This window comes from Oncorhynchus gorbuscha, linkage group LG03 (assembly GCF_021184085.1).
Source record: "Oncorhynchus gorbuscha isolate QuinsamMale2020 ecotype Even-year linkage group LG03, OgorEven_v1.0, whole genome shotgun sequence".
Lineage (NCBI taxonomy): Eukaryota > Metazoa > Chordata > Actinopteri > Salmoniformes > Salmonidae > Oncorhynchus > Oncorhynchus gorbuscha.
The window spans coordinates 2382897-2401676 of record NC_060175.1 but is presented as its reverse complement, the minus strand read 5'-3'; the positions used below and the strand labels follow the sequence as shown (position 1 = coordinate 2401676).

Here is an 18780-nt window from a genome sequence, read left to right as displayed (position 1 = left end):
GTGAGGGGTGAGTTAGCTGGGTGAGGGGTGAGTTAGCGAGGTGAGGAGTGAGTTAGCGGGGTGACGGATGAGTTAGCTGGGTGAGTTAGTGGGGTGAGGGGTGAGTTAGCGGGGTGAGGGGTGAGTTAGCGGCGTGAGGGGTGAGTTTGAGGGGTAAGGAGTGACTTAGCGGTGTGAGGGGTGAGTTAGCGAGGTGAGGTTTGAGTTTGAGGGATGAGGGTGTGGCCAAGGAGAGAGGGGTGCTTCAGCCAGCCAGTGAGAAACCAGGAAACCCAATCTGTCAAAGCCGCTGAGTGTTCTGCCCCTTCAGTGAAGGGTCTGGGACTCTGTGACAAGCACACAATGTGTTTCAGAGAGGGAGAGAGGGACAACCACCGCAACTCTGCTTCACAGAGAGGATTCATCCCGTGCTTTAACTGAAATAGGTGCCCATCCTGTTTATATTTAGGTGCCAGAACTGCAGTCTTTCTAGACCAATATTCTACAAGAGGTGCAGGAACTCAAAGCAGTTGAACATTTCGCCTTAGTTCCAGTGCGTTCCTGCTCAAGTCAAGCACTGGATTCACCAGACAGACGAGCAGACAGACAGACAGAACGTTAGTTATGATTGACGGTATAGAGGAGGACCTGTGAACTCTACTAACTAAACAAACTACTGTTTTCCTCAGTGGTTGGATACGGATTCCAAATATGGAGGTATGTTCCAGCACCTTGTTTACGGATCATTTTTGTACAAAGTAAATCAGCTCGTGTTTTGAAGTCTCATGTAGAAATGTGTGTGTGTTTGCTCTTTCCTGTCGCCGGCTGCTCATTCATTCATTGCCCTAGTTTATGTTGTGCCCTCTGAAGGAATGTTTGCTTGTAAGACCACCTGCTTCGATTTCACTTTGAGTTGCGGTGTCAGCTAGTAGCTACCTCCTATTTCCATGCCCCTCTACCCCCCCCCACCCCTCACCCCCCCCCACATCAGCTCTGTAACATGAGACTATATCATGTCAGAGAGATTCTCAGTCTCTATGAGTCTCAGTAAACCCTCAGCCTTTAGAAGATGTATAAAACCAGGCTTTCAGAAGCCCATCAGAATCACAAGTTGCATCCCAACTGTCACCCTTGTTCTCTGCGTAGCTTTTGACCAGGACACCATAGGGAGTATTTGGTACAGACACCAGGCTTCAGAAGCTGTCAATGAAGACTAGCTGTTGAACTAGCTAACATCTAAAACCAGATCACTGGAGCTTCACAGCTGATCTCCATTGTTTTAAAAGTGTGAAGCTCTGAAGCTGCTGGTGAGACGATTGCAAATTAGAATAAGAGAGCAGCGCTATGTATTGCCAGGGTCTGTCAGGGTCTGTGTCTGTCTGTCAGGGTCTGTGTCTGTCTGTCAGGGTCTGTCAGGGTCTGAGTCCCTCTGTCAGGGTCTGTGTCCCTCTGTCAGGGTCTGTCAGGGTCTGAGTCCCTCTGTCAGGGTCTGTCAGGGTCTGAGTCCCTCTGTCAGGGTCTGTCAGGGTCTGAGTCCCTCTGTCAGGGTCTGTCAGGGTCTGAGCACCTCTGTCAGGGTCTGAGTCCCTCTGTCAGGGTCTGAGTCCCTCTGTCAGGGTCTGAGCCCCTCTGTCAGGGTCTGTGTCTGTCTGTCTGTCAGGGTCTGAGTCCCTCTGTCAGGGTCTGAGCCCCTCTGTCAGGGTCTGTGTCTGTCTGTCAGGGTCTGTGTCTGTCTGTCAGGGTCTGTCAGGGTCTGTGTCTGTCTGTCTGTCAGGGTCTGTGTCTGTCTGTCAGGGTCTGTGTCTGTGTCTGTCTGTCAGGGTCTGTGTCTGTCTGTCAGGGTCTGTGTCTGTCTGTCAGGGTCTGTGTCTGTCTGTCAGGGTCTGTGTCTGTCTGTCTGTCTGTCAGGGTCTGTGTCTGTCTGTCTGTCAGGGTCTGTGTCCCTCTGTCTGTCAGGGTCTGTGTCCCTCTGTCTGTCAGGGTCTGTGTCTGTGTCTGTCTGTCAGGGTCTGTGTCTGTCTGTCAGGGTCTGTCAGGGTCTGTGTCTGTCTGTCAGGGTCTGTCAGGGTCTGTGTCTGGCTGTCTGTCAGGGTCTGTGTCTGTCTGTCAGGGTCTGTGTCTGTCTGTCTGTCAGGGTCTGTGTCTGTCTGTCAGGGTCTGTGTCCCTCTGTCTGTCAGGGTCTGTGTCCCTCTGTCTGTCAGGGTTTCTGTCTGTCTGTCAGGGTCTGTGTCTGTCTGTCTGTCAGGGTCTGTGTCCCTCTGTCTGTCAGGGTCTGAGTCCCTCTGTCTGTCAGGGTCTCTGTCTGTCAGGGTCTGTGTCTGTCTGTCTGGGTCTATGTCTGTCTGTCAGGGTCTGTGTCTATCTGTCTGTCAGGGTCTGTGTCCCTCTGTCTGTCAGGGTCTGTGTCCCTCTGTCTGTCAGGGTCTGTGTCCCTCTGTCTGTCAGGGTCTCTGTCTGTCTGTCAGGGTCTGTGTCTGTCTGTCTGTCAGGGTCTGTGTCTGTCTGTCTGTCAGGGTCTGTGTCTGTCTGTCAGGGTCTGTCAGGGTCTGTGTCTGTCTGTCAGGGTCTGTGTCTGTCTGTCTGTCAGGGTCTGTCTGTCTGTCTGTCTGTCTGTCTGTCTGTCTGTCTGTCTGTCTGTCTGTCTGTCTGTCTGTCTGTCTGTCTGTCTGTCTGTCTGTCTGTCTGTCTGTCTGTCTGTCTGTCTGTCAGGGTCTGTGTCCCTCTTTCTTTCAGGATCTGTGTCTGTCTGTCTGTCCGTGTCTTCTCTTGTCGTAGTGTGTGTGTGTCTGTCTGTCCGTGTCTTCTCTTGTCGTAGTGTGTGTGTCTGTCTGTCTGTCCGTGTCTTCTCTTGTCGTAGTGTGTGTGTCTGTCTGTCCGTGTCTTCTCTTGTCGTAGTGTGTGTGTCTGTCTGTCTGTCCGTGTCTTCTCTTGTCGTAGTGTGTGTGTCTGTCTGTCCGTGTCTTCTCTTGTCGTAGTGTGTGTGTGTGTCTGTCTGTCCTTGTCTTCTCTTGTCGTAGTGTGTGTGTGTGTCTGTCTGTCCGTGTCTTCTCTTGTCGTAGTGTGTGTGTCTGTCTGTCCGTGTCTTCTCTTGTCGTAGTGTGTGTGTGTGTCTGTCTGTCCGTGTCTTCTCTTGTCGTAGTGTGTGTGTGTGTCTGTCTGTCCGTGTCTTCTCTTGTCGTAGTGTGTGTGTGTCTGTCTGTCCGTGTCTTCTCTTGTCGTAGTGTGTGTGTGTGTGTCTGTCCGTGTCTTCTCTTGTCGTAGTGTGTGTGTGTGTCTGTCTGTCCGTGTCTTCTCTTGTTGTAGTGTGTGTGTCTGTCTGTCCGTGTCTTCTCTTGTCGTAGTGTGTGTGTGTGTCTGTCTGTCCGTGTCTTCTCTTGTCGTAGTGTGTGTGTGTGTCTGTCTGTCCGTGTCTTCTCTTGTCGTAGTGTGTGTGTGTGTGTCTGTCTGTCCTTGTCTTCTCTTGTCGTAGTGTGTGTGTGTCTGTCTGTCCGTGTCTTCTCTTGTCGTAGTGTGTGTGTGTGTGTCTGTCTGTCCGTGTCTTCTCTTGTCGTAGTGTGTGTGTGTGTGTGTGTGTGTCTGTCTGTCCGTGTCTTCTCTTGTCATAGTGTGTGTGTGTGTGTCTGTCTGTCCTTGTCTTCTCTTGTCGTAGTGTGTGTGTCTGTCTGTCTGTCCGTGTCTTCTCTTGTCGTAGTGTGTGTGATCATGGCTTCTAGTAAAAGCAGAAGACGCAGGAGGTCAGGAAGTCTGTAGTTAAATAAAACCAGACTGTAGCAGGAGATAAGCTTCACTACACGCTTCACGACATTACTGCAGGAGATAAGTTGCTGTTCAGGAAAACACAATACACAGTTATTAACCCTAACCGTGTCACTACAGTACTACAGTATATAGTTACTAACCCTGGTCACTACAGTACTACAGTATATAGTTACTAACCCTGTCACTACAGTACTACAGTATATAGTTACTAACCCTGGTCACTACAGTACTACAATATATAGTTACTAACCCTGGTCACTACAGTACTACAGTATATAGTTACTAACCCTGGTCACTACAGTATATAGTTACTAACCCTGGTCACTACAGTACTACAGTATATAGTTACTAACCCTGGTCACTACAATATATAGTTACTAACCCTGGTCACTACAGTACTACAATATATAGTTACTAACCCTGGTCACTACAGTACTACAGTATATAGTTACTAACCCTGTCACTACAGTACTACAGTATATAGTTACTAACCCTGGTCACTACAGTACTACAATATATAGTTACTAACCCTGGTCACTACAGTACTACAGTATATAGTTACTAACCCTGGTCACTACAGTACTACAGTATATGGTTACTAACCCTGTCACTACAGTACTACAGTATATAGTTACTAACCCTGTCACTACAGTATATAGTTACTAACCCTGGTCACTACAGTACTACAGTATATAGTTACTAACCCTGGTCACTACAATATATAGTTACTAACCCTGGTCACTACAGTACTACAATATATAGTTACTAACCCTGGTCACTACTGTACTACAGTATATAGTTACTAACCCTGTCACTACAGTACTACAGTATATAGTTACTAACCCTGGTCACTACAGTACTACCATATATAGTTACTAACCCTGGTCACTACAGTACTACAGTATATAGTTACTAACCCTGGTCACTACAGTACTACAGTATATAGTTACTAACCCTGTCACTACAGTACTACAGTATATAGTTACTAACCCTGTCACTACAGTACTACAGTATATAGTTACTAACCTGGTCACTACAGTACTACAGTATATAGTTACTAACCCTGGTCACTACAGTATATAGTTACTAACCCTGGTCACTACAGTACTACAGTATATAGTTACTAACCCTGGTCACTACAATACTACAGTATATAGTTACTAACCCTGGTCACTAAAGTATATAGTTACTAACCCTGGTCACTACAGTATATAGTTACTAACCCTTGTCACTACAGTACTACAGTATATAGTTACTAACCCTGGTCACTACAGTACTACAGTATATAGTTACTAACCCTGGTCACTACAGTATATAATTACTAACCCTGGTCACTACAGTATATAGTTACTAACCCTGGTCACTACAGTACTACAGTATATAGTTACTAACCCTGGTCACTACATTACTACAGTATATAGTTACTAACCCTGGTCGCTACAGTACTACAGTATATAGTTACTAACCCTGGTCACTACAGTACTACAGTATATAGTTACTAACCATGTCACTACAGTACAACAGTATATAGTTACTAACCCTGGTCGCTACAGTACTACAGTATATAGTTACTAACCCTGGTCACTACAGTACTACAGTATATAGTTACTAACCATGTCACTACAGTACAACAGTATATAGTTACTAACCCTGGTCGCTACAGTACTACAGTATATAGTTACTAACCCTGGTCACTACAGTATATAGTTACTAACCCTTGTCACTACAGTACTACAGTATATAGTTACTAACCCTGGTCACTACAGTACTACAGTATATAGTTACTAACCCTGGTCACTACAGTATATCATTACTAACCCTGGTCACTACAGTATATAGTTACTAACCCTGGTCACTACAGTACTACAGTATATAGTTACTAACCCTGGTCACTACATTACTACAGTATATAGTTACTAGCCCTGGTCGCTACAGTACTACAGTATATAGTTACTAACCCTGGTCACTACAGTACTACAGTATATAGTTACTAACCATGTCACTACAGTACAACAGTATATAGTTACTAACCCTGGTCACTACAGTACTACAGTATATAGTTACTAACCCTGGTCACTACAGTACTACAGTATATAGTTACTAACCATGTCACTACAGTACAACAGTATATAGTTACTAACCCTGGTCGCTACAGTACTACAGTATATAGTTACTAACCCTGGTCACTACAGTATATAGTTACTAACCCTGGTCACTACAGTACTACAGTACATAGTTACTAACCCTGTCACTACATTACTACAGTATATATTTACTAACCCTGTCACTACAGTACTACAGTATATAGTTACTAACCCTGGTCACTACAGTACTACAGTATATAGTTACTAACCCTGTCACTACAGTACTACAGTATATAGTTACTAACCCTGGTCACTACAGTACTACAGTATATAGTTACTAACCCTGTCACTACAGTACTACAGTATATAGTTACTAACCCTGGTCACTACAGTACTACAGTATATAGTTACTAACCCTGGTCACTACAGTATATAGTTACTAACCCTGGTCACAACAGTACTACAGTATATAGTTACTAACCCTGGTCACTACAGTACTACAGTATATAGTTACTAACCCTGTCACTACAGTACAACAGTATATAGTTACTAACCCTGGTCGCTACAGTACTACAGTATATAGTTACTAACCCTGGTCACTACAGTACTACAGTATATAGTTACTAACCCTGGTCACTACAGTATATAGTTACTAACCCTGGTCACTACAGTAATACAGTACATAGTTACTAACCCTGGTCACTACAGTATATAGTTACGAACCCTGGTCACTACAATACTACAGTATATAGTTACTAACACTGGTCACTACAGTACTACAGTATATAGTTACTAACCCTGGTCACTACAGTACTACAGTATATAGTTACTAACCCTGGTCACTACAGTACTACAGTATATAGTTACTAACCCTGGTCACTACAGTACTACAGTATATAGTTACCAACCCTGGTCACTACAGTACTACAGTATATATTTACTAACCCTCGTCACTACAGTATATAGTTACTAACCCTGGTCACTACAGTACTACAGTATATAGTTACTAACCCTGGTCACTACAGTACTACAGTATATAGTTACTAACCCTGGTCACGACAGTACTACAGTATATAGTTACAAACTCTGGTCACTACAGTACTACAGTATATAGTTACAAACCCTGGTCACTACAGTACTACAGTATATAGTTACAAACCCTGGTCACTACAGTACTACAGTATATAGTTACTAACCCTGTCACTACAGTACTACAGTATATAGTTACTAACCCTGGTCACTACAGTATATAGTTACTAACCCTCTCACTACAGTACTACAGTATATAGTTACTAACCCTGGTCACTGCAGTATATAGTTACGAACCCTGGTCACTACAGTATATAGTTACTAACCCTGTCAATACAGTATATAGTTACGAACCCTGGTCACTACAGTACTACAGTATATAGATACTAACTCTGGTCACAACAGTACTACAGTATATAGTTACTAACCCTGGTCACTACAGTATATAGTTACTAACCCTGATCACTACAGTACTACAGTATATAGTTACTAACCCTGGTCACTACATTACTACAGTATATAGTTACTAACCCTGGTCGCTACAGTACTACAGTATATAGTTACTAACCCTGGTCACTACAGTACTACAGTATATAGTTACTAACCATGTCACTACAGTACAACAGTATATAGTTACTAACCCTGGTCACTACAGTACTACAGTATATAGTTACTAACCCTGGTCACTACAGTACTACAGTATATAGTTACTAACCATGTCACTACAGTACAACAGTATATAGTTACTAACCCTGGTCGCTACAGTACTACAGTATTTAGTTACTAACCCTGGTCACTACAGTATATATTTACTAACCCTGGTCACTACAGTACTACAGTACATAGTTACTAACCCTGTCACTACATTACTACAGTATATATTTACTAACCCTGTCACTACAGTACTACAGTATATAGTTACTAACCCTGGTCACTACAGTACTACAGTATATAGTTACTAACCCTGTCACTACAGTACTACAGTATATAGTTACTAACCCTGGTCACTACAGTACTACAGTATATAGTTACTAACCCTGTCACTACAATACTACAGTATATAGTTACTAACCCTGGTCACTACAGTACTACAGTATATAGTTACTAACCCTGGTCACTACAGTATATAGTTACTAACCCTGGTCACAACAGTACTACAGTATCTAGTTACTAACCCTGGTCACTACAGTACTACAGTATATAGTTACTAACCCTGTCACTACAGTACAACAGTATATAGTTACTAACCCTGGTCGCTACAGTACTACAGTATATAGTTACTAACCCTGGTCACTACAGTACTACAGTATATAGTTACTAACCCTGGTCACTACAATACTACAGTATATAGTTACTAACACTGGTCACTACAGTACTACAGTATATAGTTACTAACCCTGGTCACTACAGTACTACAGTATATAGTTACTTACCCTGGTCACTACAGTACTACAGTATATAGTTACTAACCCTGGTCACTACAGTATATAGTTACCAACCCTGGTCACTACAGTACTACAGTATATATTTACTAACCCTCGTCACTACAGTATATAGTTACTAACCCTGGTCACTACAGTACTACAGTATATAGTTACTAACCCTGGTCACTACAGTACTACAGTATATAGTTACTAACCCTGGTCACGACAGTACTACAGTATATAGTTACAAACCCTGGTCACTACAGTACTACAGTATATAGTTACAAACCCTGGTCACTACAGTACTACAGTATATAGTTACAAACCCTGGTCACTACAGTACTACAGTATATAGTTACTAACCCTGTCACTACAGTACTACAGTATATAGTTACTAACCCTGGTCACTACAGTATATAGTTACTAACCCTGGTCACTACAGTACTACAGTATATAGTTACTAACCCTGGTCACTGCAGTATATAGTTACGAACCCTGGTCACTACAGTATATAGTTACTAACCCTGTCAATACAGTATATAGTTACGAACCCTGGTCACTACAGTACTACAGTATATAGATACTAACTCTGGTCACAACAGTACTACAGTATATAGTTACTAACCCTGGTCACTACAGTATATAGTTACTAACCCTGGTCACTACAGTACTACAGTATATAGTTACTAACCCTGGTCACTACATTACTACAGTATATAGTTACTAACCCTGGTCGCTACAGTACTACAGTATATAGTTACTAACCCTGGTCACTACAGTACTACAGTATATAGTTACTAACCATGTCACTACAGTACAACAGTATATAGTTACTAACCCTGGTCACTACAGTACTACAGTATATAGTTACTAACCCTGGTCACTACAGTACTACAGTATATAGTTACTAACCATGTCACTACAGTACAACAGTATATAGTTACTAACCCTGGTCGCTACAGTACTACAGTATATAGTTACTAACCCTGGTCACTACAGTATATAGTTACTAACCCTGGTCACTACAGTACTACAGTACATAGTTACTAACCCTGTCACTACATTACTACAGTATATATTTACTAACCCTGTCACTACAGTACTACAGTATATAGTTACTAACCCTGGTCACTACAGTACTACAGTATATAGTTACTAACCCTGTCACTACAGTACTACAGTATATAGTTACTAACCCTGGTCACTACAGTACTACAGTATATAGTTACTAACCCTGTCACTACAGTACTACAGTATATAGTTACTAACCCTGGTCACTACAGTACTACAGTATATAGTTACTAAGTCACTACAGTATATAGTTACTAACCCTGGTCACAACAGTACTACAGTATATAGTTACTAACCCTGGTCACTACAGTACTACAGTATATAGTTACTAACCCTGTCACTACAGTACAACAGTATATAGTTACTAACCCTGGTCGCTACAGTACTACAGTATATAGTTACTAACCCTGGTCACTACAGTACTACAGTATATAGTTACTAACCCTGGTCACTACAGTATATAGTTACTAACCCTGGTCACTACAGTAATACAGTACATAGTTACTAACCCTGGTCACTACAGTACTACAGTATATAGTTACTAACCCTGGTCACTACAGTATATAGTTACGAACCCTGGTCACTACAATACTACAGTATATAGTTACTAACACTGGTCACTACAGTACTACAGTATATAGTTACTAACCCTGGTCACTACAGTACTACAGTATATAGTTACTTACCCTGGTCACTACAGTACTACAGTATATAGTTACTAACCCTGGTCACTACAGTATATAGTTACCAACCCTGGTCACTACAGTACTACAGTATATATTTACTAACCCTCGTCACTACAGTATATAGTTACTAACCCTGGTCACTACAGTACTACAGTATATAGTTACTAACCCTGGTCACTACAATACTACAGTATATAGTTACTAACCCTGGTCACTACAGTATATAGTTACTAACGCTGGTCACTACAGTACTACAGTATATAGTTACTTACCCTGGTCACTACAGTACAACAGTATATAGTTACTAACCCTGGTCACTACAGTATATAGTTACAACCCTGGTCACTACAGTACTACAGTAACCCTGGTTACTAACCCAGTACTACAGTATATAGTTACTAACCCTGGTCACTACAGTACTACAGTATATAGTTACTAACCATGGTCACTACAGTACTACAGTATATAGTTACTAACCCTGGTCACTACAGTACTACAGTATATAGTTACAAACCCTGGTCACTACAGTACTACAGTATATAGTTACAAACCCTGGTCACTACAGTACTACAGTATATAGTTACAAACCCTGGTCACTACAGTACTACAGTATATAGTTACTAACCCTGTCACTACAGTACTACAGTATATAGTTACTAACCCTGGTCACTACAGTATATAGTTACTAACCCCCTCACTACAGTACTACAGTATATAGTTACTAACCCTGGTCACTGCAGTATATAGTTACGAACCCTGGTCACTACAGTATATAGTTACTAACCCTGTCAATACAGTATATAGTTACGAACCCTGGTCACTACAGTACTACAGTATATAGATACTAACTCTGGTCACAACAGTACTACAGTATATAGTTACTAACCCTGGTCACTACAGTATATAGTTACTAACCCTGGTCACTACAGTACTACAGTATATAGTTACTAACCCTGGTCACTACAGTATATAGTTACTAACCCTGGTCACTACGGTACTACAGTATATAGTTACTAACCCTGGTCACTACAGTATATAGTTACTAACCCTGGTCACTACAGTACTACAGTATATAGTTACTAACCCTGGTCACTACAGTACTACAGTATATAGTTACTAACCCTGGTCACTACAGTACTACAGTATATAGTTACTAACCCTGGTCACTACAGTACTACAGTATATAGTTACGAACCCTGGTCACTAAAGTATATAGTTACTAACCCTGGTCACTACAGTATATATTTACTAACCCTGGTCACTACATTACTACAGTATATAGTTACTAACCCTGGTCACTACAGTACTACAGTATATAGTTACTAACCCTGGTCACTACAGTATATAGTTACTAACCCTGGTCACTACGGTACTACAGTATATAGTTACTAACCCTGGTCACTACAGTATATAGTTACTAACCCTGGTCACTACAGTACTACAGTATATAGTTACTAACCCTGGTCACTACAGTACTACAGTATATAGTTACTAACCCTGGTCACTACAGTACTACATTATATAGTTACTAACCATGGTCACTACAGTACTACAGTATATAGTTACTAACCCTGGTCACTACAGTACTACAGTATATAGTTACTAACCCTGGTCACTACGGTACTACAGTATATAGTTACTAACCCTGGTCACTACAGTATATAGTTACTAACCCTGGTCACTACAGTACTACAGTATATAGTTACTAACCCTGGTCACTACAGTACTACAGTATATAGTTACTAACCCTGGTCACTACAGTACTACAGTATATAGTTACTAACCCTGTCACTACAGTACAACAGTATATAGTTACTAACCCTGGTCACTACAGTATATAGTTACTAACCCTGGTCACTACGGTACTACAGTATATAGTTACTAACCCTGGTCACTACAGTATATAGTTACTAACCCTGGTCACTACAGTACTACAGTATATAGTTACTAACCCTGGTCACTACAGTACTACAGTATATAGTTACTAACCCTGGTTACTACAGTATATAGTTACTAACCCTGGTCACAACAGTACTACAGTATATAGTTACTAACCCTGGTCACTACAGTACTACAGTATATAGTTACTAACCCTGGTCACTACAGTATATAGTTACTAACCCTGGTCACTACGGTACTATAGTATATAGTTACTAACCCTGGTCACTACAGTATATAGTTACTAACCCTGGTCACTACAGTACTACAGTATATAGTTACTAACCCTGGTCACTACAGACCTACAGTATATAGTTACGAACCCTGGTCACTAAAGTATATAGTTACTAACCCTGGTCACTACAGTATATAGTTACTAACCCTGGTCACTACATTACTACAGTATATAGTTACTAACCCTGGTCACTACAGTACTGCAGTATATAGTTACTAACCCTGGTCACTACAGTACTACAGTATATAGTTACTAACCCTGGTCACTACAGTACTACAGTATATAGTTACTAACCCTGGTCACTACAGTATATAGTTACTAACCCTGGTCACTACAGTACTACAGTATATAGTTACTAACCCTGGTCACTACAGTACTACAGTATATAGTTACTAACCCTGGTCACTACAGTACTACAGTATATAGTTACTAACCCTGGTCACTACAGTACTACATTATATAGTTACTAACCCTGGTCACTACAGTACTACAGTATATAGTTACTAACCCTGGTCACTACAGTACTACAGTATATAGTTACTAACCCTGGTCACTACAGTACTACAGTATATAGTTACTAACCCTGGTCACTACAGTATATAGTTACTAACCCTGGTCACTACAGTACTACAGTATATAGTTACTAACCCTGGTCACTACAGTACTACAGTATATAGTTACTAACCCTGGTCACTACAGTACTACAGTATATAGTTACTAACCCTGTCACTACAGTACAACAGTATATAGTTACTAACCCTGGTCACTACAGTATATAGTTACTAACCCTGGTCACTACAGTACTACAGTATATAGTTACTAACCCTGGTCACTCAGTACTACAGTATATAGTTACTAACCCTGGTCACTACAGTACTACAGTATATAGTTACTAACCCTGGTCACTACAGTACTACAGTATATAGTTACTAACCCTGGTTACAGTATATAGTTACTAACCCTGGTCACAACAGTACTACAGTATATAGTTACTAACCCTGGTCACTACAGTACTACAGTATATAGTTACTAACCCTGGTCACTACAGTATATAGTTACTAACCCTGGTCACTACAGTACTATAGTATATAGTTACTAACCCTGGTCACTACAGTATATAGTTACTAACCCTGGTCACTACAGTACTACAGTATATAGTTACTAACCCTGGTCACTACAGACCTACAGTATATAGTTACGAACCCTGGTCACTAACAGTATATAGTTACTAACCCTGGTCACTACAGTATATAGTTACTAACCCTGGTCACTACATTACTACAGTATATAGTTACTAACCCTGGTCACTACAGTACTGCAGTATATAGTTACTAACCGTGGTTACTACAGTATATAGTTACTAACCCTGGTCACTACAGTATATAGTTACTAACCCTGGTCACTACAGTACTACAGTATATAGTTACTAACCCTGGTCACTACAGTACTACAGTATATAGTTACTAACCCTGGTCACTACAGTACTACATTATATAGTTACTAACCCTGGTCACTACAGTACTACAGTATATAGTTACTAACCCTGGTCACTACAGTACTACAGTATATAGTTACTAACCCTGGTCACTACAGTACTACAGTATATAGTTACTAACCCTGGTCACTACAGTATATAGTTACTAACCCTGGTCACTACAGTACTACAGTATATAGTTACTAACCCTGGTCACTACAGTATATAGTTACTAACCCTGGTCACTACAGTACTACAGTATATAGTTACTAACCCTGGTCACTACAGTACTACAGTATATAGTTACTAACCCTGTCACTACAGTACAACAGTATATAGTTACTAACCCTGGTCACTACAGTATATAGTTACTAACCCTGGTCACTACAGTACTACAGTATATAGTTACTAACCCTGGTCACTACAGTATATAGTTACTAACCCTGGTCACTACAGTACTACAGTATATAGTTACTAACCCTGGTCACTACAGTACTACAGTATATAGTTACTAACCCTGGTTACTACAGTATATAGTTACTAACCCTGGTCACAACAGTACTACAGTATATAGTTACTAACCCTGGTCACTACAGTACTACAGTATATAGTTACTAACCCTGTTCACTACAGTATATAGTTACTAACCCTGGTCACTACGGTACTATAGTATATAGTTACTAACCCTGGTCACTACAGTATATAGTTACTAACCCTGGTCACTACAGTACTACAGTATATAGTTACTAACCCTGGTCACTACAGACCTACAGTATATAGTTACGAACCCTGGTCACTAAAGTATATAGTTCCTAACCCTGGTCACTACAGTACTACAGTATATAGTTACTAACCCTGGTCACTACAGTACTACAGTATATAGTTACTAACCCTGGTCACTACAGTACTACATTATATAGTTACTAACCCTGGTCACTACAGTACTACAGTATATAGTTACTAACCCTGGTCACTACAGTACTACAGTATATAGTTACTAACCCTGGTCACTACAGTACTACAGTATATAGTTACTAACCCTGGTCACTACAGTATATAGTTACTAACCCTGGTCACTACAGTATATAGTTACTAACCCTGGTCACTACAGTACTACAGTATATAGTTACTAACCCTGTCACTACAGTACTACAGTATATAGTTACTAACCCTGGTCACTACAGTACTACAGTATATAGTTACTAACCCTGTCACTACAGTACTACAGTATATAGTTACTAACCCTGGTCACTACAGTACTACAGTATATAGTTACTAACCCTGGTCGCTACAGTACTACAGTATATAGTTACTAACCCTGGTCACTACAGTACTACAGTATATAGTTACTAACCCTGGTTACTACAGTATATAGTTACTAACCCTGGTCACTACAGTACTACAGTATATAGTTACTAACCCTGGTCACTACAGTACTACAGTATATAGTTACTAACCCTGGTCACTACAGTATATAGTTACTAACCCTGGTCACTACGGTACTATAGTATATAGTTACTAACCCTGGTCACTACAGTATATAGTTACTAACCCTGGTCACTACAGTACTACAGTATATAGTTACTAACCCTGGTCACTACATTACTACAGTATATAGTTACTAACCCTGGTCACTACAGTACTGCAGTATATAGTTACTAACCCTGGTCACTACAGTATAGAGTTACTAACCCTGGTCATTACGGTACTACAGTATATAGTTACTAACCCTGGTCACTACAGTATATAGTTACTAACCCTGGTCACTACAGTACTACAGTATATAGTTACTAACCCTGTTCACTACAGTACTACAGTATATAGTTACTAACCCTGGTCACTACAGTACTACAGAATATAGTTACTAACCCTGGTCACTACAGTACTACAGTATATAGTTACTAACCCTGGTCACTACAGTATATAGTTACTAACCCTGGTCACTACAGTACTACAGTATATAGTTACTAACCCTGGTCACTACAGTACTACAGTATATAGTTACTAACCCTGGTCACTACAGTACTACAGTATATAGTTACTAACCCTGGTCACTACAGTACTACAGTATATAGTTACTAACCCTGGTCACTACAGTACTACAGTATATAGTTACTAACCCTGGTCACTACAGTACTACAGTATATAGTTACTAAGTCACTACAGTACTACAGTATATAGTTACTAACCCTGGTCACTACAGTACTACAGTATATAGTTACTAACCCTGGTCACTACAGTATATAGTTACTAACCCTGGTCACTACTACAGTATATAGTTACTAACCCTGGTACTACAGTATATAGTTACTAACCCTGGTCACTACAGTATATAGTTACTAACCCTGGTCACTACAGTACTACAGTATATAGTTACTAACCCTGGTCACTACATTACTACAGTATATAGTTACTAACCCTGGTCTACAGTACTGCAGTATATAGTTACTAACCCTGGTCACTACAGTATATAGTTACTAACCCTGGTCACTACAGTATATAGTTACTAACCCTGGTCACTACAGTACTACAGTATATAGTTACTAACCCTGGTCACTACAGTACTACAGTATATAGTTACTAACCCTGGTCACTACAGTACTACAGTATATAGTTACTAACCCTGGTCACTACAGTACTACAGTATATAGTTACTAACCCTGGTCACTACAGTACTACAGTATATAGTTACTAACCCTGGTCACTACAGTATATAGTTACTAACCCTGGTCACTACAGTACTACAGTATATAGTTACTAACCCTGTCACTACAGTACTACAGTATATAGTTACTAACCCTGGTCACTACAGTACTACAGTATATAGTTACTAACCCTGTCACTACAATATATAGTTACTAACCCTGTCACGACAGTACTACAGTATATAGTTACTAACCCTGGTCACTACAGTACTACAGTATATAGTTACTAACCCTGGTCACTACAGTACTACAGTATATAGTTACTAACCCTGGTCACTACAGTACTACAGTATATAGTTACTAACCCTGGTCACTACAGTACTACAGTATATAGTTACTAACCCTGGTCACTACAGTACTACAGTATATAGTTACTAACCCTGTCACTACAGTACTACAGTATATAGTTACTAACCCTGGTCACTACAGTACTACAGTATATAGTTACTAACCCTGTCACCTAGTTACTAACCCTGTCACGACAGTACTACAGTATATAGTTACTAACCCTGGTCACTACAGTACTACAGTATATAGTTACTAACCCTGTCACTACAGTATATAGTTACTAACCCTGTCACGACAGTACTACAGTATATAGTTACTAACCCTGGTCACTACAGTACTACAGTATATAGTTACTAACCCTGGTCACTACAGTACTACAGTATATAGTTACTAACCCTGGTCACTACAGTATATAGTTACTAACCCTGGTCACTACAGTACTACAGTATATAGTTACTAACCCTGGTCACTACAGTACTACAGTATATAGTTACTAACCCTGGTCACTACTGTATATAGTTCTAACCCTGGTACAGTACTACAGTATATAGTTACTAACCCTGGTCACTACAGTACTACAGTATATAGTTACTAACCCTGGTCACTACAGTACTACAGTATATAGTTACTAACCCTGGTCACTACAGTACTACAGTATATAGTTACTAACCCTGGTCACTACAGTACTACAGTATATAGTTACTAACCCTGTCACTACAGTATATAGTTACTAACCCTGTCACTACAGTACTACAGTATATAGTTACTAACCCTGGTCACTACAGTACTACAGTATATAGTTACTAACCCTGTCACTACAGTATATAGTTACTAACCCTGTCACGACAGTACTACAGTATATAGTTACTAACCCTGGTCACTACAGTACTACAGTATATAGTTACTAACCCTGGTCACTACAGACCTACAGTATATAGTTACGAACCCTGGTCACTAAAGTATATAGTTCCTAACCCTGGTCACTACAGTACTACAGTATATAGTTACTAACCCTGGTCACTACAGTACTACAGTATATAGTTACTAACCCTGGTCACTACAGTACTACATTATATAGTTACTAACCCTGGTCACTACAGTACTACAGTATATAGTTACTAACCCTGGTCACTACAGTACTACAGTATATAGTTACACCCTGGTACAGTACTACAGTATATAGTTACTAACCCTGGTCACTACAGTACTACAGTATATAGTTACTAACCCTGGTCACTACAGTATATAGTTACTAACCCTGGTCACTACAGTACTACAGTATATAGTTACTAACCCTGGTCACTACAGTATATAGTTACTAACCCTGGTCACTACAGTACTACAGTATATAGTTACTAACCCTGGTCACTACAGTACTACAGTATATAGTTACTAACCCTGGTCACTACAGTATATAGTTACTAACCCTGGTCACTACAGTATATAGTTACTAACCCTGGTCACTACAGTACTACAGTATATAGTTACTAACCCTGGTCACTACAGTATATAGTTACTAACCCTGGTCACTACAGTACTACAGTATATAGTTACTAACCCTGGTCACTACAGTACTACAGTATATAGTTACTAACCCTGGTCACTACAGTACTACAGTATATAGTTACTAACCCTGGTCACTACAGTACTACAGTATATAGTTACTAACCCTGGTCACTACAGTATATAGTTACTAATCCTGGTCACTACAGTACTACAGTATAGAGTTACTAACCCTGGTCACTACAGTACACAGTATATAGTTACTAACCCTGGTCACTACAGTACACAGTATATAGTTACTAACCCTGGTCACTACAGTACACAGTATATAGTTACTAACCCTGGTCACTACAGTACTACAGTATATAGTTACTAACCCTGGTCACTACAGTACTACAGTATATAGTTACTAACCCTGGTCACTACAGTACTACAGTATATAGTTACTAACCCTGGTCACTACAGTACTACAGTATATAGTTACTAACCCTGGTCACTACAGTACTACAGTATATAGTTACTAACCCTGGTCACTACAGTACTACAGTATATAGTTACTAACCCTGGTCACTACAGTACTATAGTATATAGTTACTAACCCTGG

The 18780-nt window shown here is 40.3% G+C and overlaps 1 protein-coding gene across 4 annotated transcripts in view; it reads left to right on the top strand.

Moving 5' to 3' along the window:
- The first annotated feature begins 325 nt into the window (after positions 1-325).
- cass4 (Cas scaffold protein family member 4) overlaps positions 326-18780 on the top strand; it is a 108461-nt gene continuing 90006 nt past the window's right edge. For all 4 annotated transcript variants that reach the window (XM_046338234.1, XM_046338230.1, XM_046338239.1 and 1 more), the window contains exon 1: positions 326-696. In XM_046338234.1, coding sequence (XP_046194190.1) covers positions 691-696 — 6 coding nt within the window. In that variant the 5' untranslated portion in view covers positions 326-690. The remainder of the gene's footprint in view (positions 697-18780) is intronic.